The sequence below is a fragment of the Triticum aestivum genome, chromosome 2D, assembly GCF_018294505.1.
Source record: "Triticum aestivum cultivar Chinese Spring chromosome 2D, IWGSC CS RefSeq v2.1, whole genome shotgun sequence".
NCBI classification, from domain to species: Eukaryota; Viridiplantae; Streptophyta; class Magnoliopsida; order Poales; family Poaceae; genus Triticum; species Triticum aestivum.
The window spans coordinates 471411631-471436067 of NC_057799.1; the positions used below are offsets into that span (position 1 = coordinate 471411631).

General features: G+C 46.9%; 1 protein-coding gene across 2 annotated transcripts; it reads left to right on the forward strand.

Moving 5' to 3' along the window:
- The first annotated feature begins 17951 nt into the window (after nt 1-17951).
- On the forward strand, nt 17952-21005 carry LOC123049596 (probable inactive dual specificity protein phosphatase-like At4g18593). Of its 2 annotated transcripts, none has more exons than XM_044472489.1 (3): nt 17952-18084; nt 20006-20543; nt 20664-21004. In XM_044472489.1, exons 2-3 carry the CDS (start codon nt 20006-20008, stop codon nt 20816-20818), a joined length of 693 nt encoding a protein of 230 aa, XP_044328424.1. In that variant the 5' UTR covers nt 17952-18084; the 3' UTR covers nt 20819-21004. The 2 variants fall into 2 exon arrangements, with proteins under 2 accessions (XP_044328424.1, XP_044328425.1); XM_044472490.1 differs by having other exon boundaries at nt 17959-18084; nt 20003-20543; nt 20664-21005.
- Nucleotides 21006-24437: the final 3432 nt, after the last annotated feature.

The window sequence follows — 24437 nt, forward strand, 5'->3', positions numbered from 1 at the left end:
TATGCTATCCAGTTTAGATAGACATCATATATGTGAAATTTTATCATGCTATCCGTTTTAGTTAAACAATATACATGTCAACTATTTCATGCCCTCTTTTTTCCACACTATCTATCTCTCATACAATGTCTATACATTCAACTATGTTTCCTGTTTATCAGCCATTTGAATTGGAGCGGGTGATGCCGGTATCTAGCGGACTAAAAACACGGTCTTCAAATAAAACAGTGCTACCTCTTGGTGGAGATAGCACCCCGGTTGTACATGCACAAGAACCAGCCCTACCACACATAACCCAAACTCTCGCAGATTGTACCCCTACTGCGATGGACAGAGAACCAGCTACACCCAATCTAACCCCAACCCCAGCCGATAGTAACCCAGTTCCTGTTGACACAGCACCATCTCCACCACAGAGCTCCCAAACAAGAGCAGTTAGTAAGGCAGCTCCAGTGCCCAAAGGGCCAATACTATCACGGCGAACCCCAACTCCACCAGTTAGTACGCCTATTCCTATGGAGGAAGCACAACCAGCTAGTCGTAGTTTAGCATCTGTCGCATTTGATGTTGTTAAATCATATGTGCGTATCTTCCCATCTTGGAAATATTATACTGAAGATGAAGGAAAATGCCAGTTGCAGGTGTTTGTCCAGGAGTTATGTGTAAGTAATGTTATTCATGGCAATTACTTTGCTTCGTCCCATACATCCTACCTCCATGATGGTTATAATACATCAAATTTTCCCATTTTTCTCTATAGAGAAGGACCGATTTGGAAACTCAGGATGAGGTAACCTGTGCTAATACCTCTGCTATCTTCAAGAATGCTTGGTGGCAGTATCGGAATTACCTGAAGAAAACGTACTTCACCAGCAAAGAAACTCATCAAATTCCCTTACGTTCTCCTGAGACACATTTACTGGACGATGACTGGGAACGCCTTGTTCTGTACTGGTCCCGAACCAAGAATGTGGTAAGGTCTATGAGCTCATTTTCTGTTTTTAAGTATTATATTCTTGCGTCGTACTGTACTCTGTTCATGTAGAACAAGTGCCTAAACCTGAAGAACAACTGTTCTCATTTAAGATTCCATTGCTATCATAGTTCGAAAAAGCGCTAGGCGTTAATTGTGCGTTTTGCCACCGCCTTGCGCTTTACTGACCAAAGCGCATGCTTATGCGCAATTATGCACAGATTATGCGTAATTATGCGCAATGCGTTTTGCCAACGCCTAGAGCCTAGGCGCGCTTAAGCTCTCGCTTAGGCGCGCCTTTTTTAACTATGATTGCTTTGCTCTTGTATCACTGTATTTACTCATACAAACTTATTTTTAAATTGAAGGATCCAATCGAAACTCCAATGGCATAGCAGGTATGTTCACGCATGTTTCTTTAACAGGTTTGCTCTTATCAATAGCTCTGTTGATTTCAATTTCAATTGTGTATACAGTTGACTTTCATATCATGCACATTACTAGCATCACAATAGAGCCAATAGTGTTGTTGTACATGTAGACCCATGGTACCCATCTGAAATCTTGTTGTGCCGTGTAGTTTCCCACGCTTTGTATTCTTTCACTACTGCTTTGTCTTGAACTGATATGATTTGAACCGTGTCTCTATTTTGATTTGGCAAGACAATGCAGTGACCATAGGACATAGATATATGTTTGTTTGATGCTTTTATTATGTACTAGTACTTGGCAATAGAAGACTTGGTAGTTTAATCCTGTCCACCTTACTAATGAACTGGTTCACCGAAATGAGTTTCATATACTAGTACATGCTAAACTTGTTATGTGTCTACTTGTTTCTTCTTTTAGAATGCTGACAGAATATTGGGGAAGAGTGCCTTATTAAGCAATGGTAAAGGAAGTAATGCAGATAAGGTTCAGGATAGTGACACATCCTTGTTGGTCTCCAACAAAGCTGATAAAACAGCTAAGGAACACTATCTTGAAGACAGCGAGACAACCCCAAAGTCCTGTCTTGGTTTAGTGTTCGAGTTACTGGCCACTACCGCTTGCACAAGCTATTCAAACTCACTGTCTGAATCAGTTTGGTTTCTTGAGTCTCAACTACAAGCTGAAAGACATCGATCAGCTGTGCTGCGACAAGAAGCGGAAGGACTGCGGAAGTCCCTGGAGCATTCAGATGCATACTTTCTGGTGCAACAGCAAGCGTTGGAGGATTTTAGCGCCAAACAGGACAAAGCTAATCAGCTTGCTAAGCTTATTGCCAGCATGGTGGATACCCAGGATAACGTTTCTTGAGCTCTTCTGAAGTTGTTTCAGTTATGCTCTTGTTTTGCTGCCGCGTTTATTTGCATTGGTGGCCAATTTTGACGACCAGTGTATGTAATGTGCTGCTTTGTTCCCTATATTTGCACTGGTGGCGAACTTTGATGCCCAGTGGATGTAATCTGTGTAATAGCGGTAATAGGCTAGCGTTAATTGCTTGCTTATTTATTTCCTTATTGTCTTGTTTAGTTGTTTGCTTGTAGTCACTGCAGTTCTTTTTCTGTTTTTTTCTAGTGGCCATAATAGCCTATTTTTGGTAACTAGGCCAAAATAATCATGGCAACACACGGACTGTTGTAACCATGGGCCTCCTGCAGGTCGTATGATCCATGGACCTTCGTCCGGCCGTAGGATCCATCGGCCTTCTCTACGGGCCTTAGGGTCCATAGGCCTTCTACGGGCCGTAGGGTCCATGGGCCTTCTACGGGCCGTACGATCCATGGGCCTTCTACGGGCCGTACTATCCATGGGCCTCATACGGGCCGTAGGATCCATGGGCCTTCTACGGGGCATATCATCATTTCGCCAATCATGGGCCATACTATTCGTGGACCATAACGGGCCGTTAATAGGCCGTATTTGATTACTCTATGAAAACAGCCCAACGGGTTTTTTTACATGAAAACGGCCCAACGTATTAACGGTCCGCAAACGGGCCAACTATAACGACGGGCTGAATTTGGCCCACAAGCAGAAAATGACAATAACGGGCCGTATGTAACCGAATGCTGCAAATGAGCCCAAGAATCAATGGGCCCTGAGAAGGCCGAAAGATAACTTGGGCTGGAAACGGCCCAATGGAATAACGGGTCGTTAATGGGTATAAAGTGATACACTGTTCATTACGGGCCAGTTTCACCACGGGCCGTTAATGGGCCAAGAGTTACAAAGGTCCTCATATGGGCCGAAAGAAGTCATGGGCCACACATGGGCCGGAAGTTAAAACGGGCTGAATCATATTGGACAGCCCAGATGACGCTACTAGGCCTAATTCGGATAGGGCGTAACGGGCCCTGGGTTAGCGGGCTGTAAATGGGCTATATGCGAACAGGCCGTTAACAGGCTTTCCGTGGGCCGGCCCGCCACCTTTTGACCAAGTCAAACGGGTCGGCCTTTTCACAGGAATGGGCCTCTTTTGGGGCCGTGCCACGTGTCGCCATATCATAGGCGCCTTCGGTCCAATGAGCGGATGACATCTATCCCAACGGTGAGCCGACACGTGTTTCCTCCAGCCAATGATGATTTTACACGTGGAAAATCCCCATTGGTCGGGGCTGTTAACGGGTTATCGGATCCAAAACCCGACCCGATAGCTTAACGGCGTTCCGTTACGGTGGATGCCACGTGTCGGTCACCCTTGACGAAAGCACTTCTGTGACGCGCGATTTATCGTCATGGAAGTGGACACTTCCGTGATGATAATTTTGGTAATGTCATGGAACACTTCTACGACAGCACAGGTATGACTATCTTGATTCTGTCATAAAATCGTCATGGATGTACATGCATGACAAAAAATGCGGCCTACTGTGACAAACACGTATCATCACGGAAGTGTATTTTTTTGTAGTGATACCATTTGTCTTTGATGATGATTGTGTAGAAGCATTTGAAATACTTAAGAAGGCATTGATCTCTGCACCTATTGTTCAGCCACCTGAGGAATCTACCCTTTGAAATTATGTGTGATGCTAGTGATTATGCTGTAGGTGTTGTTCTAGGGCAAAGAATTGATAATAAATTAAATGTTATCCAATATGCTAGCAAAACTCTAGACAATGCTCAAAGAAATTATGCTACTACTCAAAAGGAATTCTTAGCAGTTGTATTTGCATGTGATAAGTTCAGACCTTATATTGTTGATTCTAAAGTAACTATTCACACTGATCATGCTGCTATTAAATATCTTATGGAAAAGAAAGATGCTAAACCTAGACTTATTAGATGGGTTCTCTTGCTACAAGAATTTGATTTGCATATTATTGATAGAAAGGGAGCTGAGAACCCCGTTGCAGACAACTTGTCTAGGTTAGAAAATGTTCTTGATGACCCACTACCTATTGATGATAGCTTTCCTGATGAACAATTAAATGTCATAAATTCTTCTCGTACTGCTCCATGGTATGTTGATTATGCTAATTATATTGTTGCTAAATTTATACCACCTAGTTTCACATACCAGCAAAATAAAAAGTTTTTCTATGATTTGAGACATTACTTTTGGGATGACCCACATCTTTATAAAGAAGGAGTAGATGGTGTTATTAGATGTTGTGTACCTGAGCATGAACAGGAACAGATCCTACGCAAGTGTCACTCCGAGGCTTATGGAGGACACCACGCTGGAGATAGAACTGCACATAAGGTATTACAATCCGGTTTTTATTGGCCTACTCTCTTCAAGGATGCCCGTAAGTTTGTCTTGTCTTGTGATGAATTTCAAAGAATTGGTAATATTAGTAGACGTCAAGAAATGCCTATGAATTATTCACTTGTTATTGAACCATTTGATGTATTGGCTTTGATTATATGGGACCTTTTCCTGCCTCTAATGGATACACACATATTTTAGTTGCTGTTGATTACGTTACTAAGTGGGTAGAAACTATTCCAACTAGTAGTGCTGATCATAACACTTCAATTAAGATGCTTAAAGAAGTTATTTTTTCGAGGTTTGGAGTCCCTATATATTTAATGACTGATGGTGGTTCACATTTTATTCATGGTGCTTTCTGAAAAATGCTTGCTAAGTATGATGTTAATCATAGAATTGCATCTCCTTATCACCCGCGGTCTAGTGGTCAAGTAGAATTGAGCAATAGAGAGCTCAAATTAATTTTGCAAAAGACTGTTAATAGATGTAGAAAGAATTGGTCCAAGAAACTTGATGATGCTTTATGGGCCTATAGAACTGCATATAAAAATCCTATGGGTATGTCCCCGTATAAAATGGTTTATGGAAAAGCATGTCACTTACCCCTCGAACTAGAACATAAGGCATATTGGGCTATTAAAGAGCTCAATTATGATTTTAAACTTGCCGGTGAGAAAAGGTTATTTGACATTAGCTCACTTGATGAATGGAGAACCCAAGCTTACGAGAATGCCAAGTTATTTAAAGAAAAAGTTAAAAGATGGCATGACAAAAGAATACAAAAGCGTGAGTTTAATGTAGGTGATTATGTATTGCTATACAACTCTCGTTTAAGATTTTTTGCAGGAAAACTTCTCTCTAAATGGGAAGGCCCTTACGTTATCGAGGAGGTCTATCGTTCCGGTACCATAAAAATCAACAACTTCGAAGGCACAAATCCGAAGGTGGTGAACGGTCAAAGAATCAAACATTATATCTCAGGAAATCCCATAAATGTCGAGATCAATGTTATTGAAACCGTAACCCCCGAGGAATACATAAGGGACACTTTCTGGAACGTTTCAAACTCCGAAAAGGAATAGGTATGTGGTACGGTAAGTAAACCGACTCCAAAACAGTTTTTATGGCAATATTTCACCATTTTGGAATATTTAGAAAAATAGAAAAATAAGAAGCAGTCCGGGAAGGACACGAGGCCTCCACGAGGGTGGAGGGCGCGCCCTACCCTACTGGGTGCGCCCCCCTACCTCGTGGGCACCTCGTGTGCTCTCCGGACTCTGTTTTCTTGCACGATACGTATTTTGGTCGGTAAATATTCATTACATAATCTCCCGAAGGTTTTGACTCCCGTATCACGCAAGTATCCTCTGTTCTTGTTTCGAGCTGTTTTTCTGACAGATCTAGATCATCATGACGTCTCCAAGCGCCCCCAAGGACAAGTTCTTCGAGAAGGTCATCAATCCCTATCTCGCGGAGGTGCTGCAACACCCACAAACCATTGAGATGCATGATGGGTTGCTGCACATCCGCGATGTTGAGGGACCACGGAGGACCAGAAGCATGGAGACAAGGCTTGAAGCAATGGAGCAACAAGTTTTCAAGTGCCAGGAGATGGTGGAGCGTGGCCTTGACTCCAATCACATAATGATCACGGAGTTCACCAACAACCACAAGCTGGATGCCAAGGACATTGGGGAGGCCATCTTCAAGCTCCACGAGAAAATCGAGCACCTCCAAGCCCAAATCTATGACCTGCAAAACCAAAACTGTGAGTATGAATATAGATTCAAAAGGATGAGTTTGGCTGCAGATTTAAGGATCCCGGAGACTCGATCATCCTTCTATGATGGCGAGCCTATGCCTTGGAAGATGGACGACAAGCCTACATCATCAACAATCCCTTCACCAACAAAGGAGATATAATCACATGGGTATGGGCACTCCCCTTGGCAACTGCCAAGCTTGGGGGAGTGCCCCGGTATCGTATCACCATCACACTCCTATCTTTACCGTTTTTCTTCGTTCGATCCTATTTAGTAGTATCTTGATCTAGTAGAATAAAGTTTTGGTATGATCTAGTTTTGAGTTTTGCTTTATGATCTCTCTATGTAATCGAGTCCGTGAGCTATATAATAAAGATTAGTGTTGAGTCAAGGGCTTGATTATCTTGCTATGATCTTGAGTGAATAAAAGAAAAGAGAAAAGAATAAAAAGAAAAAAATATCATATTGATCTTATTGAGAGTAATGACTTCACATAGAAAGAGTATGATGATTAAAAATTGTTGAGAGTTGACAAACATAGCTTTGGTCATCGTTGCAATTAATAGGAAGTAATAAAGAAAGAGAGGTTTCACATATAAATATACTATCTTGGACATCTTTTATGATTGGGAGCACTCATTAAAATATGACATGCTAAAGAGTTGATGTTGGACAAGGAAGACAACGTAATGGGTTATGTTTTCTTATATCTGAGATAAAGTATATTGGCATGGATCATCCAACATGTTGAGCTTGCCCTTCCCCCTCATGCTAGCCAAATTCTTTGCACCAAGTAGAGATACTACTTGTGCTTCCAAGTACCCTTAAACCAGTTTTGCCATGAGAGTCCACCATACCTACCTATGAATTGAGTAAGATCCTTCAAATAAGTTGTCATCGGTGCAAGCAATAAAAATTGCTCTCTAAATATGTATGATTGATTGGTGTGGAGGAAATAAGCTTTATACGATCTTGTGATGTGGAAGAAATAAAAGCGACGGACTGCATAATAAAGGTTCATATCACAAGGGGCAATATAAAGTGACGTTATTTCGCATTAAGATTTTGTGCATCCAACCCTGAAAGCGCATGGCAACCTCTGCTTCCCTCTGCGAAGGGCCTATCTTTTACTATTACCTTCTACCTTATGCAAGAGTCATGGTGATCTTCACCTTTCCTTTTACATTTTATCCTTTGGCAAGCACAGGATGTTGGAAAGATCCTGATATATATATCTAATTGGATGTGGGTTAGCATGAACTATTATTGTTGACATTACCCTTGAGGTAAAAGGTTGGGAGGCGAAACTATAAGCCCCTATCTTTCTCTGTGTCCGATTAAAACTCTGTAACCACAAGTACTGCGTGAGTGTTAGCAATTATGAAAGACTAAATGATAGTTGAGTATGTAGACTTGCTAGAAAGCTCTGACATAGACTCTTTCTGATGTTATGATAAATTGCAATTGCTTCAATGACTGAGATTATAGTTTGTTGGTTCTCAATAAAGTTTTTGATTAATACTTTGCATTGTGAATAGATTGGTACTTGAGCATAAGAAATCATATGACAATATCCATATATGTTGCTGTTATGAGAATAATCATGATGCCCTCATGTCCGTATTTTATTTTATCGACACCTCTACCTCTAAACATGTGGACATATTTATCGTTATCGGCTTTCGCTTGAGGACAAGCGAGGTCTAAGCTTGGGGGAGTTGATACGTCCATTTTCCATCATGCTTTTATATCGATATTTATTGCATTATGGGATGTTATTACACGTTATGTCACAATATTTATGCCTATTATCTCTTATTTTGCAAGGTTTACATAAGGAGGGAGAATGCCGGCAGCTGGAATTCTGGGCTGGAAAAGGAGCAAATATTAGAGACCTATTATGCACAACTCCAAAAGTCCTGAAACTCCACGAAAGTTATTTTTGAAAATAATAAAAAATATTGAGTGGAAGAAGTACGTCAGGGGCCCCCACCTAGCCACGAGGGTGGGGGCGCGCCCTACCCCCCTGGCGCGCCCCTGCCTCATGGGCCCCCTGTTGGCCATCCGGTGCCCATCTTCTGCTATATGAAGTCTTTCGCCCGAAGAAAAATCATAAGCAAGCTTTCGGGACGAGACTCCGCCGCCACGAGGCGGAACCTTGGCGGAACCAATCTAGGGCTCTGGCAGAGCTGTTCTGCCGGGGACACTTCCCTCCGGGAGGGGGAAATCATCGCCATCGTCATCACCAACGCTCCTCTCATCGGGAGAGGGCAATCTCCATCAACATCTTCACCAGCACCATCTCCTCTCAAACCCTAGTTCATCTCTTGTATCCAATTCTTGTCTCCAAGTCTGGGATTGGTACCTGTAGGTTGCTAGTAGTGTTGATTACTCCTTGTAGTTGATGGTGGTTGGTTTATTTGGTGGAAGATCATATGTTCAGATCCTATATGCATACTAATACTCCTTTGATTATGAATATGAATATGCTTTGTGAGTAGTTACGTTTGTTCCTGAGGACATGGGAGAAGTCTTGCTATTAGTAGTCATGTGAATTTGGTATTCGTTCGATATTTTGATGAGATGTATGTTGTCTATCCTCTAGTGGTGTTATGTGAACGTCGACTACATAACACTTCACCATTATTTGGGCCTAGAGGAAGGCATTGGGAAGTAATAAGTAGATGATGGGTTGCTAGAGTGACAGAAGCTTAAACCCTAGTTTATGCGTTGCTTCGTAAGGGGCTGATTTGGATCCATATGTTTCATGCTATGGTTAGGTTTACCTTAATACTTTTGTTGTAGTTGCGGACGCTTGCAATAGAGGTTAATCATAAGTGGGATGCTTGTTCAAGTAAGAATAGCACCCAAGCACCGGTCCACCCACATATCAAATTATCAAAGTACCGAACGCGAATTATATGAACGTGATGAAAACTAGCTTGACGATAATTCCCATGTGTCCTCGGGAGCGCTTTTCTCTATATAAGAGTTTGTCCAGGCTTGTCCTTTGCTAAAAAAGGATTGGGCCACCTTGCTGCACTTTATTTACTTTTGTTACTTGTTGCTCGTTACAAATTATCATATCACAAAACTATCTGTTACCTATAATTTCAGTGCTTGCAGAGAATACCTTGCCGAAAGCCGCTTATCATTTCCTTCTGCTCCTCGTTGGGTTCGACACTCTTACTTATCGAAACGACTACGATAGATCCCCTATACTTGTGGCTCATCAAGCAACGAGAGGGGAGAGTGTTGTCCACGTACCCTCGTAGACCGAAAGCGGAAGCGTTAGCACAATGCGGTTGATGTAGTCGTATGTCTTCACGATCCGACTGATCCAAGTACCGAACGTACGGCACCTCCGAGTTCAGCACACGTTCAGCTCGATGACGTCCCACGAACTCCGATCCAGTAGAGCTTCACGAGAGAGTTCCGTCAGCACGACGGCGTGATGACGGTGATGATGTTGCTGCCGATGCAGGGCTCCGCCTAAGCACCGCTACGATATGACCGAGGTGGAATATGGTGGAGGGGGCACCGCACACGGCTGGGAGAGATCAACAGATCAACTTGTGTGTTCTAGGGTGCCCCCTGCCCCCGTATATAAAGGAGCAAGAGGGAGGCCGGCCGGCCCCTGTAGGGCGCGCCAGGAGGAGGAGTCCTCCTCCTAGTAGGAGTAGGACTCCCCTTTCCTACTCCTACTAGGAGGAGGAAAGGAAGGAGGAGAAGGAGAAGTAAGGAGAGGGAGGAAAAGGAGGAAAGGGGGGTCGGCCCCCTAGTCCAATTCGATTTGGGCTAGGGGGGCCGCGCGCCCTACCTCCTCTCTTCCACCACTTGGCCCATGAGGCCCATTATTTCTTCCTCGTATTCTCGTAACTCCCCGGTAGCCCAGAATACCCAAATCACTCAGAACCTTTCCGATGTCCGAATATAGTCGTCCAATATATCGATCTTTACGTCTCGGCCATTTCGAGACTCCTCGTCATGTCCCCGATCTCATCCGGGACTCCGAACTACCTTCGGTACATAAAAACACATAAACTCATAATACCGATCGTCACAGAACTTTAAGCGTGCGGACCCTACGGGTTCGAGAACTATGTAGACATGACCGAGACACGTCTCCGGTCAATAACCAATAGTGGAACCTGGATGCTCATATTGGTTCCTACATATTCTACGAAAATCTTTATCGGTCAAATCGCATAACAACATACGTTGTTCCCTTTGTCATCGGTATGTTACTTGCCCGAGATTCGATCGTCGGTATCTCAATACCTAGTTCAATCTCATTACCGGCAAGTCTCTTTACTCGTTCCGTAATACATCATCCCGCAACTAACTCATTAGTTGCATTGCTTGCAAGGCTTATAGTGATGTGCATTACCGAGAGGGCCCAGAGATACCTCTCCGACAATCGGAGTGACAAATGCTAATCTCAATCTATGCCAACTCAACAAGTACCATCGGAGACACCTGTAGAGCACCTTTATAATCACCCAGTTACGTTGTGACGTTTGGTAGCACACAAAGTGTTCCTCCGGTATTCGGGAGTTGCATAATCTCATAGTCATAGGAACATGTATAAGTCATGAAGAAAGCAATAGCAACACACTAAACGATCAAATGCTAAGCTAATGGAATGGGTCAAGTCAATCACATCATTCTCTAATGTTGTGATCCCGTTAATCAAATGACAACTCATGTCTATGGCTAGGAAACTTAACAATCTTTGATTCAACGAGCTAGTCAAGTACAGGCATACTAGTGACATTCTGTTTGTCTATGTATTCAGACATGTATGAAGTTTCCGGTTAATACAATTCTAGCATGAATAATAAACACTTATCATGAAATAAGGAAATAAATAATAACTTTATTATTGCCTCTAGGGCATATTTCCTTCAGTCCTCCTGTATAATGCTACGGAGATCGGCATCGCTCCCCCGACACTGGTATGTGCCCTCAAAATTGTTGAGGAAAGCATGCTCGAGATTGGCCCAGGTGTGGATGGAGTTGAGCGGGAGGCCGCTCAACCAAGAGTGTGTGTGTCCTGTGAGACACGGAGGATGCCGCAATGCATTACCGATGTCTCCATTGGCCATCTCTATTGATGTGAGGTAATCGTTGAGCCAATTATATGGTTTTGTGTTGCCGGGGTACTTCTCAACGTCGTGGACTATGAACGATTGTGGGAACGGATGGGTGATCACCGCGTGACCAAAGCATGGTGGAGCGATGCTGGACGTAAGTGATTTGAAGTGCGATGGCGGGGCTCCTCGATTCTGCCCGTAGTGCTCTATTGTTGTGTCTCTAGGATCTGGGTAAACGCCTAGATGCACTGTTGCTACCGGGCCTCCCGCGGGGAGCGTTGCCCTCTATTGTACCGCCACCGCTGAGATTGGTTGTCGAAGGTTTCTGGTGTCTGCTGCTGGTGCGGCCTCTAGACGTTGCACTGACTCTTGTCTTTGTTCACGGGATGGGTGATTTGCAGTAGAGAGGACGTAGTGCCGAGGAGCAGTGGCGAATCTAGGAAGAAAATGAAGGGTAGGCTCAAGTCAACGGCGAAAAAACTAAACTCTCTTTTGGAGAAAAAAATTGACCATGATGTCCTAATCTTGTTGTCAAAATAGGTTCAGAATTTCCCAAATTACTATTTTTTTGCATTAACTAGATTTTTTCTAGTATTTTTGAACAAATATATAAAATTTTGAACCAAAATTTGAATTTATCTTGCAAAATAACCATTATCTCCCCATCTTGTTGTGCATATAATTTGGAGGAGGGATTACAATCACAATAGCAAAGGGAAGGGTGTCTGGGTTCATATTAGTTGGGATAGGTTCAGGTTCAGCGTGAGGGATACATGCATGATACTCATTTTTTGTACTCCTATTCTTTTTTGCAAATAAGTTGCATTGGACACTAAATTGGTTAACAGTACATGAACTAGTAATTACACAGTAGATGGAGGCTGGGCATTCGTTTGAGGTGCCTGTTCGCTGTGCATGTCTGGATAATATATGTACTATTGAGCTGGGATGAAAGTAGTAGTAGTAGTACTAGTAAAAAAGTATTGTTTTTTGGAGAGCAGGCTTGAGCCTGTTTAAGCCTGTGTAGTAGACTCGCCACTGCCGAGGAGCCTTCCCGGCAGCGCGCAACGTTGTCCTGGAGCTCCACTGTCCAATGGAGCACCTGCTTTAGATCGACCAGGAGCCTCGGGTCTCTCGACGTGGCTTGTAGCTTGTCTACCAGAGCCGCTGCGGCCTTGAGTCTGCACACTGGTGTTGGTGGCGGCGCCGCTTCTGTTGGCTCGTTGAATCCTATGACCGTCTCGTATCCGCGAGAGCCCGCGGGCGATGATGGGCACGTCACAGCCCTCTTGTGTCATATTCTCCTGCCACCGTGCTTAATTTGCATGCGGCGACCTCCAAGGTGTGCTGCTGTAGGTGCAGCTGCGTGTTTAGTTGCGATACGTGGAGGGCCTCCGGGCCTCCAATTCCGTGGACGCCGGGTCACTGCCAAGCACGGTGATGGGTGGTAGCGTGGTTGTAGCCTCCGCGAAGTTTAGGGGGGTTGGTAGCCGCAGGCGTGGGGAAGCGTGGAGGGGCAAACCCCGGGGCACCCGAGCTGTTGCTGCATAGGGCGTGTTTGGTAGTCTGCATGAGGCTCGGCCTGGCTCGCGCGGGACGGAAACGGGCTGATTGGTTGCCCGCTTTCACTGTTTGGCCCGCATGGCACGAACCTTAAAGCACTCCTCGGCCTGGATCGGCAGTTTCTTCAGGGCCAGGTCCAAGCGGTGCACGTGGGCGGCGGCGGCTGCACGCGCGCGGCCACACTCGAGAAGCCGCGTTGCTTCCCGAAGCGCCGGCAGTTATTAGCCTCACCGCCCCTCACCGCTCCCTCTCCCCACTCTCCCCACTCTCCCAACTCTCACCGGCGGCGGCGGATCGGAGCAGAGCAAGAAGACCACCGGACTCCATCACCGGCGAGCGCATCATCATTTGGCCCGTGGCAATGGCGGTAAGCACTTCTCTCTGTTCGACATGCAGAGCTTTTTCCCGTTCGATCCGGCGATAGATTCGATCCACGGCGGAGGGGAATGGGGAATAGAGGTAGATAAACATAGGGGTAGTTCATACTAGTTCATACGAGTTCATAGTACTTCAAACTAGTTCATGCAAGATCGGAATAGAGGTAGATGCGGATGCAGAAGGGGGATTGGGGGATTGGGGATAGGGGGTACACAACGGACACCGGCTCACCGCGGCGGTCGTCACCGGTGTGCGGAGCAGTGGGTCGAGCCACTGGCCTTCATTTTCTTCTTCATCGCCGTGCGGGCCGGCGGGTCGTCGTCGTCGTCCTCGGTGGAGTCGAGGTCGATCTGCCAGGTACGACGGCCTGGCTCCAGCGCCCTCGCTGGCATCTGCACCGCTTCTTCCTCTCCTTAGGCTCCCCATCGATTCATGGCCCAGTGAATGATGTCAACTGCCATCGCGCCCTTCGCTGGGTCAGGAATCAGTGTCTGCAGCTCTTCTGTAGTGGCCTTCATGAGCACTGCATTAGATTCCTTCTGCATGTCAGGCATGGAGCCGAAGTTCGAGCACACCTCCATGGTGTTCTCGAACTTGGTGCGGTCACCAGCCGACCACCCGAGGAAGAAGGCCCTCCAGCCAATACCCCAAGGGAAGGGGTTGGCGTTGGAGCTGGAGCTAGAGTTCATGGCGATGGGGAGGAGGAAGGTTGACAGTGAGAGAAGAGAGGGGGTGGGTAAGTAGTGTTGGGCAGGGTGAGTAAATATAGGGGCGATGGAGAGGAGGAGAAGAGTGACGGTCATGCCATTTTAACTACATGCTCTTCAATAAGCCATGAACTCTGTGTTGTGCCTGACTCCATGAATTGTGTGCAGATCGAGGAGAGCAATGAGGTGCTCCCGGCCGTTGACAACAAGGGCAAGCTGCCCCTTCACCCAATGCCTGACGAAGTTGTGCTGCCGCCCACCGCCGAGGAAGAACCGAAGACGCCTGAGGGTGGCGACGACGAGGGCATGGAGGAGGCCCCCCAGCAACAAGCGCCGCAACTATGGCCACTACCATCAGGAGGATGGCCCAACTCACTTCTGCAAGGTCATCCTTGCACTAAAGCTTGAGTGCATCCCCATGCCCCTCGACTTCACCAAGTACTTCGCCGCGGGGCCGATGGAGTTCAAGCTCAGGAACAACATCGGCTGCTCCTGGAAGGTGACGGTGAAGCTGATGAACGGTAGGGTGACCCTGGATCAGGGTTGGGCTACCTACGCAGCCGTTCATCAGATCAAGATCGGCTACATGGTGACGTTCAAGCTCCTCACTCCCGACACTCTCAAGGTCATCATCTTCGACGACGATGGCATTGAGGTCGTCAACAAGTGCGGGAAGCACGACAAAGCCTTCGCCGCCAAGGAGTAGGGTCGGGGCCTCCCTAAGTACTATCGAGTCTGCTTTGAACTGTTTATGTTTATGGTTTATGCGTAGAACTGTTATCAAGTGTGGTACTGCTTATCTGAAATATGCTCTTAAGTAGTTGATCCTCTGTTTATACTCTGCTCTGCTTATGATGTGTGCTACATGGTTGTGTCGAAGTGTGCTAGTAACCTCACCAACTAGCCAAAGAGGTTACCACACACCAGGCGTTGCATACAACCAAACACCATGCCTTGGGTTTGTCCACTAACATGCAGACAACCAAACACCAGGCAGTGTGGTTATGCCCATGCAGGCAACCAAACAACATGCAGATGGTGCATTTGAGGCTGCATTTGCATAGCCAGGCTGAGTGGAGAAGGGTATGCAACGCAGGTACTGTAGCGCACGGCAACCAAACACACCCATAGTGACGATGGGCGTCGTAGGAGCCTGCGTGGTGGTGGGCTTTGGCCCGGAGACCGGTGGGGCTTGCAGCCATGCCGTTGTTGTAGTTGTGGTCATCACGCGGGTGGTATCTGAGACGTCGCAGCCGTGGTTGTTCCCACTGGTTCTGTCATCATGACCTGCTACAGCGATACTCCTTCTGTAGCGTTGGGCGAAAAGGTTTCCTCAGTCATGGCCTCATGGGCTGACTGTCTCCGGTCTCCTCGGATGGTTCTGACTCGCTCCATGAGCTTGATCCCGGGTTTTCTGGAATAGTGTGTAGCCCGACGTATTCATCGTCATTGGCGAGGAAGATTATCCTGCCCTCGTTGCTTTCGCGGTCCGAGAGTGAAACGACGTCGACTAGGTTTGTGCCTTCGTTAGAGTTGGATCCATCAATGACGTAGTTCTCGGGATGTGTGCGTGATGAAGCAGTTATTGTAGACCATGGCAACGAAGTGTGAGATCGGGGTGGGCTGGTGGAAATACGCGGGGTCGCCGCAGTGCCTAGCTAGCCCCCGATGGCCAGGTTGGGAGTGCATGGGGTGTTGGTGTGCCGCCATCCTCGGAGTTGGAGGTCGGCGGTGAAGATGTCGTTGTTGATGACGGATGTGTCTGCGCGATCGTTGGATCGATGGTAGGCACATGCGAAAAGCGCCATGGTAGTTAACCGTGAAATCCAAAGGTGAGGCTCTCCCCTGAAGGGAGACCACCAGAGGTTAGGGAAGATTAGATTTGAGATCGGCCTCCAGCTGATGCAACCTCTACCTGGCGCGCTAACTGATGGTGCAAAAAAATTCAGATCCCTCGGTAGGGTTCCTGGCGCATCTGGAAATCTCAGAGCGGAGGTCGCATGTTTTTTTCCCTAGGTTTGGTCCTTCGGAGAGTAATACCCTACATCCTGGTCGTGTTTGTTATTCATGGTGGAGGAATATCTCATGCGAGGGGTTTACAATGGTGTTTGAGAGATGACTATCGGGAGTTGTTTCTACAGGATTAGATGGGAATGAGAGCTCCCTACCCTTCCCTTATATACTCGAAGAGGCTAGGGTTTTACAGAGGGAGGAAACATATCTAGGGTTGCTGCAGCACCAACTTGGAGGTCAACTTGCTCGCATGGTGTTTATCTCCCCCCCTCATCGCTTGGCACCGTGGGCCCTCCAGTAGGCCGTCTACCTGGCTCCCCTAGGTGAGCCACCCCGGTGTATTATCTCTTCGAGAAAGTCTTGTGTCCCTCTTACCATCATGCCAAGGCTACCAGCTCGGGACCCCTACCTGAGGTCTGCTAGATTTGACTCCATCACCACTCCCTTCTTGAAGGCATCATCGAGGTGATACACTCCTTCCTCCACCCTAGGCAACTTTGGGGAAAACCTTAGATGAATGTGATCAGAAAATGGCAGCAGTTTTAAGTCGTCTTCCTCATCGATGTTAAGGCCGGGACAAAGTTGCTGTAGTCAGTTGCAAGATTTGTCTCGGGACGTTTTTGCTGTGAATTTAGAATTGTGGGTGCAAGGTCTAGATGGCGACAATGACATGCGATGGTGATTAGTTTGGTGATGTTCTGTGCCACCAACCTTACGCATTCCCCCGTCATAGCTTGCAGTTAGAATCGGAGTTGCACGTCCGTCAATGCATGTGGTTGAGTGGTTAGCATGGTTCTTCATATGGCTGATCCCGAACTTTGTGGTGTGGACTTTGTTGATGGGCGTTTGTAGTGAAGTCGGATTCGCTTGCTGCAGGGAAGTGATGACGGTGACTCTAATGTGCAAACTGACGATGTTTCTTCGCAACCGTGTGTGCAATCTATTTGTTGTGTGCCTGATTAGTGGGTTGTGATGGTTTTCACCCGATTTCTTGCCAATTAACCAAGCAACGATCTTATTCTAAAATGATGAAAATGATAAACCGGCTTCCTTGTTTCAAAAATATTTTGTTCCATTTGTTTTGTAGTTTCGCTCTCGCTCCAAAAATGAAAACATCGCCTTCCCACATTGCCACACTAGAAAAAGAATGATGCTTCAGTTTTAGGTTCTATAGAACCAATTCTTCCATGATATCCCATGTCATATCATTAGCAAGTTCGTGCATTTTAAAAAATCTCATGAATTTAAAAAAATCGTAATTTAAAAAATTGCTTGTGTATTTAGGAAACGATCATGACTTACAAAAAGTTTTTTTAAAAGATTTATTTTAGAAACTAGTCACAAACTAAAAACAATCATATAATTTAAAACCCTTATCAAATTTTAAAGAATGTTCATGTATTTAAAAATGTGCATATTTCGTGCACATTTTTTTAAATCACACATTTTTTTGAAAAATATTCAATTTAAGAAAATGTGCACACAGGTTTAGAAAAGATAAAACTTTTCTTAAGAAAACTGCATTTTTTAAAATATATACTACGTGATTTCGCAGGGAAAAACAAAAATAGGGATGAAAACTAGAAAAACGAAAGAAAAGAGAATTTTTTTTAGAAGAAAAGAGATAAACCCGCACGGAAACCCGGAACGCTCCCGAGACGAACAACATAGACACCGAACTGGGCCGCCCGACCACGCCCGCCTGTGCGATTCATCGACTATAAGACGCAATGAACGTCGTATACGGCCACTCTCGCACCCCGCCTCAACTGGAAGGTTCTCTGATTCTCTCTACCGGAAGCACCGTATCCCTCTCGTCGGCAGCGGCGCGGCGGCGAGACAGCCCGAGGGCGCCAGGCGGAGCCATTGGACCCGGCTTCATCCACCGGAGGTGAGCACGATTAGAATCCCACTAATTTGCTCCCTTCCCTTGACTCCTGCCAGAAGCCCAGAACCCACCGAACCCTAGGGTTTTGGGGGAGCTTTGCCGGCCTGTTTCGGTTCTGGTCTCGGCGACCGGCTTCGCTATTAAGGTCGTTTTTTCAGCCTTTCTTGTTAGTAGTATTTCGCAATGCCCACAGAGGATTTTGGTTTGATTGGTGGGAAGAATGGCCGACCTGGAACTGCCCCAAATCTATGTTGGGTGGAAATCCACGATTCTGGTTCGATTTACCTTTTCTTGATGTGTGATCTGTTTGGGAGTTTGCGACTGCAGGATTATCAGCCTAGGTGTGATGGCTTTGGTGCATTGTATCTGTGATTCTGGGGACGTTGTCACAATACTAGATGTGTTTTTATCCCGGCAGGATTAAAGAACAAACGCCGTTTGGTTCCCATATTATGAGGGCATGTACAATTTGAGGTGCTTAGACGCGAGTGCTTAAAGGGACAGAACATACTACATCATGAAGCATCTGTGCAAAGTTTACCTACTCGAATGCAAACTCTCTCTTTGTTGGTACTTAGATGATTTAGCATATACAAATTCGTCCTAATTAAATACATGAGTACCTCTTAAGCATTGGTTCTGACCAGGCACCCATGCTTCAAAATAACTAAATAAGCACCAGCGCCATCCTAAGTGGCAAGAAAAAAACTGGTTTATAATTTAACAAACACCTATCCAAGCACTTGCAATGTCAATGCTCTTATGGGCATCCGTACGTTTCTTTAGACGTTGGTAGAAATTATGAAGTTACTATGTGGATTCCTCTACCCTTATATGTACTATGATCCAAAATAGGGCTTCCTGAATCAAAGTACCTTGCCAAAGGAGAACAGATTATCACTTCTTAAACCAAAACACCCTGCATTAGCAGTATTGTCAAATGCTGTAGATGGTGAGAGATTTACAGAGATACCACCCAATGCTTGACAGAGGTCATGTTAGAGAGTTGTTGCCCATTCAGAGCCTTCTGGATATTAGTCACGGGTGGGTGTGTATTGGGGGTATTTGTTTTGGCTTTTGTTAGTTGGCACAGGGGATTCAAGCAAGGACTGGGTTGAGTTTGGGATATGTGATAGCCCTCTACAGTCCATGTATATGTCGCCACTACTAGTCAATATACTATGTCTTGTGTCTGTCATTGTCATATCCACGAACTTTTCTGAGAGATACGTGTAACTTTATTCAAACACCACAACCATATTGATGAACTTGAATGTGTGTTAAAAAGGAGTTGGCTGAAAGAGTGTTTCTGGACACATTTCTTAATTGTAGCCACTAGTTCTGTGAGAGATACTACATAAATGTAAAATGTACTCCCTCCGTAAAGAAATATAAAAGCATTCTAAATGCTCTTATATTTCTTTACAGAGGGAGTAATAGGTAAGGAACAATGAAATGATTATTCTCAGTCAAATCCTAAAACTAAGTTCTTTAATTTAGGAGTTGCTTGCACTACTAGCAATTTTGAGATCCCTATAGAGGGACTGATGAACAGCTGAATACATATAGACATCTATGTACACACCTTAATGTACATTAGGCAATCATATTTGTTGATAAAAAAATGCATTTATAGAAGCTTTTGTCTGTTTTATGTGCAATCTGTGGAGGCACCTATATGAGTGTGTCTGTCTACTAGCACTATACATGAATTATGGTTTGCCTGTTAAAGTTGACTAGAGCTATATGCGACTTTTTATGGCTTGCCTGTTAAATTAGATGGGGAAACTGAACCCAGTTAGTTCTCAGCACATTTCTGAAGGCTTTAATTTTCAACAGCATGGTAGGCTAATTTTATGTTCTGTGTGGTTGTAGCCTACCTGCATTTAACTTGCCATGGCTAACATTATGTAATTTAAAGCAGATGGAAGCAAATCAGCCACAAGGATTTGGAGTTGAACAGAAGTCAGGACCAGAGCAAACAGATGAGATGCTAGGATCACAGGTTAACCAAAAGTTAACGCAAATGTGCCTAGACGACGATGTTGTGGAAGCTGGCATTGTTCAAGGAAAGCAAGATGATCCAGAGGCAAGATTGGAGGTTCATCAGAAGTTTGCTGAAATGTGCCTAGACACTGCTGTGGGAACTGATGTTAACCAAGAAAAGCAATCTGATCAAGAGGCAAGATCGGAGGCTGATCAAAAGCCTGCAGAAACTATCAGGCAGTGCACAGTTGTGGAAGCCAATGTTAAGCCAGAAGAGCAGCAGGCTGCTGCTAATCCAGGTGTCATTTACCGCTGCAAAAAGTGTCGGAGGATGGTAGCAACACAAGAGTACGTCGTCACGCACGAGGTAGGCCTAGGAGAGGCAGGCTTCTTAAAGCGCAGAAACGATGCGGATGAGAAGAAGCCTGAATGCAGTGCCTGCATCTTCGTGGAGCCCATGAAGTGGATGCAGGCTGGTGAGTTCCTCAACTTTAGCTCCGTTTGCTTGTTTCTTAACTCCTTTCTCGGTTCAGCGTATTTTGTTTGTTTTTTGATGCAAAAACCTGATGTGTTGGTCTTTCCCGTGACGGTTGCAGTGGAAGAGGGGTACGTTTCGAACAAGCTGTGGTGCATGGGATGCCAGACCCGGCTGGGATCGTTCGACTGGGCAGGCATGCAGTGCTGCTGCGGAGCGTGGGTGATCCCGGCTTTCCAGCTGCTCAAAAGCAGGATCGACGAGTCTCACATGTGATTTTACTCGGCCAAGTGGCCTTACCATTGCTTGGCGAGTTAGTGGTTAGCGGTGATACTGCAGCAGCATGTGTAGGAACTAGGAACTGATACTATCAGATTTGTTTCTCTGTATAAAGTGCGCTTATCTTGTCCACCACATCAGCTTTGTCCAGCGTCTGTTTTGATTAACGGCTCTTAACCAGTACGTACTTCCTTCGTCTCAAAAAAAGAAGACCTATAAATTTATAAATTTTCTCTTGAGTCAAATGGTGTAATGTTTGACCAATTTTGTTGAAAATTTATCGACAACTATGGTACTACCAACCTAGTATCATGAAATAAACAACTTATTGCCGGATTAGAGCCTCTAGCAGGGCACTAAACATGGCCCACGTATAGTTTTCTCGGTCGACGCGCCAAATATTTCACCCGGAGCCCCTCACACAAGTGTACCGAAAAAGGGTTTCCCCCGCTTTGTATTCCAAAGCAAACCACCCTTGTGCACATCGCAATGCTGGGGCGAGCAGCACATCAAGCCCGAAAGAAAACGAAGAAGAAACAAATGCCAACAGCGGCAACTCGACAAAGCGCGGAAGACCCGCGACCGCTGGGCCCTCCGGAAACACACCACCACACGCTGCTGCCCGGACGAGTCCTAGGGTTTCCCCCAGTACGCGGAGGGAGGTGGGGGATGGTTACTACCGACACCCTCCAAGAAGGAATAGTGGCACCCGCCGGTGTCACCGCATCAGAGCCGGGCGAACCGGCAAGGATTTCTCCCAGACACGAAACCCCACCGCCCAACCGGAACCGACCAGCCAAACCACCGTCCAACACCATGCGCCATCACGATTGCGCCGCCACCCACGCCGTTTCACTGCGAACACCAACACGAGGCCAAGAAGACCGGAGAGAAGAGCCGAGCAACGGGAGCAGCAGCACAAGGCCGAGCGGGAGGGAACCACCTCCACCGCCGTCGTGCCAGAGGCCCACGCCTCCGGCACCGTCGCGATAGCCGTCCGGACACAGCAGCGGGGCATACCAGGCCACCCCTACCCCGGCCAAGCCCGAAACGGGCCCGCTAAGCCCCGCCGGCCACGGTGCTGCAGGCTGGCGACGGCGCCGCCAGCGCGCCGCTCCCCCGCCTCCCGGGAGTCACGGTGCAGACCCGCCCCGCCCCGCCGCCGACCCGCCCAAGCCCAGATGGGGCCCTTCGGGCCCAGATCTGGGTCGAGCGCCGCCGCCAGGCCATGCCACTGTGCCACCCTGCCGCCAACGACGGAGCCGCCGCCCAGCCGCCCACCCAAGTCGCGTCGGGGAACCCCGCCGCTAGCCAGACCGCCGCCGCCTAGGAGCACCCCCCCGGGTAAATGACCGACCCTTGAGGCGCGAGTAGACTTATCATATAGAAAGGAAAGAGATAAGCGGAGGGAGGATGGTTTGATGATAGCAAGATCTCCATCTCATTTGTCACTCCCCCGGTGCAGCTCCGCCCCGCGCCGGAGAGCCATCGAGATGGGAAGGTCAGGGGGCCGCCGCCACCAGCGTCCCCGGGGCCAGGCCGGCCGCGGGCGCCAGCGACGACGGCGGGGAGGAAGGGAAGAGAGGGGGGAGGTGGAGGTCGCCGCGGCCGGTCGCCCGCGTGGGCGACGCGGTCGCGAGAGGAGAGGGGAAAAGAAAGTGTGTCTTTTAGGCTCTGATCACGCGTGTCCTTACACAAGTGTATATGTGGCCTCTTTCTTTATTTGGTTAGAGTATCTCGAGCTGATCCCTTAAAAAACTATAAAATTTTGTTTTTAAGGAGTTATATTAAATCAGATCTAGCCGAACCCTTATCCGGTTTATAACACATAAAATATTGTAAGCGGCTGTGGCTAGGAAAATTTCGGCCCTCTCCTCGCCTCCAACGTCCACCCGTAGTTGTCGCCACCCATCGCTGACCTCTGGACGCACTCCAATTCGCTCGGCGGTCGCTGCCGCCATCATGAAATTGACCCATATTGCCGCCAACGCTGCCGCTATCCCTTAGATGAAAAACTCACCTCCGCGCTTGGTTTGTTCCAAATTGGGGCCGACAGACACCGAGATGCCGTTGACATCAGGGAAAAAAATTGAGGACAAAGTAGCGTGAAGCGTGCTTGTATATAACATTTCAATTTGTTTTTGTTTTTCTATCCAGAATCTTTCTATACAAGTAGAATATATCTGATTCCAAAAAAGATGCGGAATTTTTCGACTTTTTTTGCAGTTACTAAATTACTTTTCGCATATAGGGTGCACCGACACCCGGTGCATCGTGGTATTTCCCACTCTCACTGCTCTTATACCGGGGAAAATGCTTGGGTAGTCTTGGGCGTGTTTGGTTGCCCGCATAGAGCCCAACCAGGCCCGTACGGGAGGCAAGAGGCATGTTTGGTTGCCTGGTTTCACTGTTCGGCCCGCATGGCACGAACCTTAAAGCACTCCTGGGCCTGGCTCCCTGGAAACGCTCAAATCGGCAGTTTCTCCAGGGCCAGGCCCGAGCGGTGCACGTGGGCGGCGGCGGCTGCACGCACGCGGCCACGCTCGAGAAGCCGCGTTGCTTCCCGAAGCACCGGCAGTTATTAGCCTCACCGCCCCTCACCGCTCCCTCTCCCCACTCTCCCCCACTCTCCCAACTCTCAACGGCGGCGGCGGATCGGAGGAGAGCAAGAAGACCACCGGACTCCATCACCGGCGAGCGGATCATCACTTGGCGTGCGGCAATGGTGGTAAGCACTTCTCTCTGTTCGTCATGCACTACTTTTTCCCGTTCGATCCGACGACAGATTCGATCCACGACGGAGAGGGTAACGGGGAATAGAGGTAGATAAGCATGTAGAGGTAGTTCATAGTAGTTCATACGAGTTCATACTACTTCATACTAGTTCATGCAAGATCGGAATAGAGGTAGATGCGGATGCAGTAGAAGGGGGATTGGGGGTACACAACAGACACCAGCTAACCGCGGCGGCCGTCACGGGTGTGCAGAGCGGTGGGTCGAGTGGCTGGCCTTCATCTTCTTGTTCATCGCCGCGCGGGGCAGCGGGTCGTCGTCGCCGTCCTCGCCGGAGTCGAGGTCGACCTGCCAGGTACATGTTGGAAATATGCCCTAGAGGCAATAATAAAATGGTTATTATTGTATTTCCTTGTTCATGATAATTGTCTGTTGTTCATGCTATAATTGTATTAACTGGAAACCGTAATACATGTGTGAATACATAGACCACAACATGTCCCTAGTAAGCCTCTAGTAGACTAGCTCGTTGATCAATAGATGGTTATGGTTTCCTGACCATGGACATTGGATGTCATTGATAACGGGATCACATCATTAGGAGAATGATGTGATGGACAAGACCCAATCCTAAGCATAGCACAAGATCGTGTAGTTCGTTTGCTAGAGCTTTTCTAATGTCAAGTATCATTTCCTTAGACCATGAGATTGTGCAACTCCCGGATACTGTAGGAATGCTTTGGGTGTACCAAACGTCACAACATAACTGGGTGGCTATAAAGGTGCACTACAGGTATCTCCGAAAGTGTCTGTTGGGTTGGCACGAATCGAGACTGGGATTTTTCACTCCGTATGACGGAGAGGTATCTCTGCGCCCACTCGG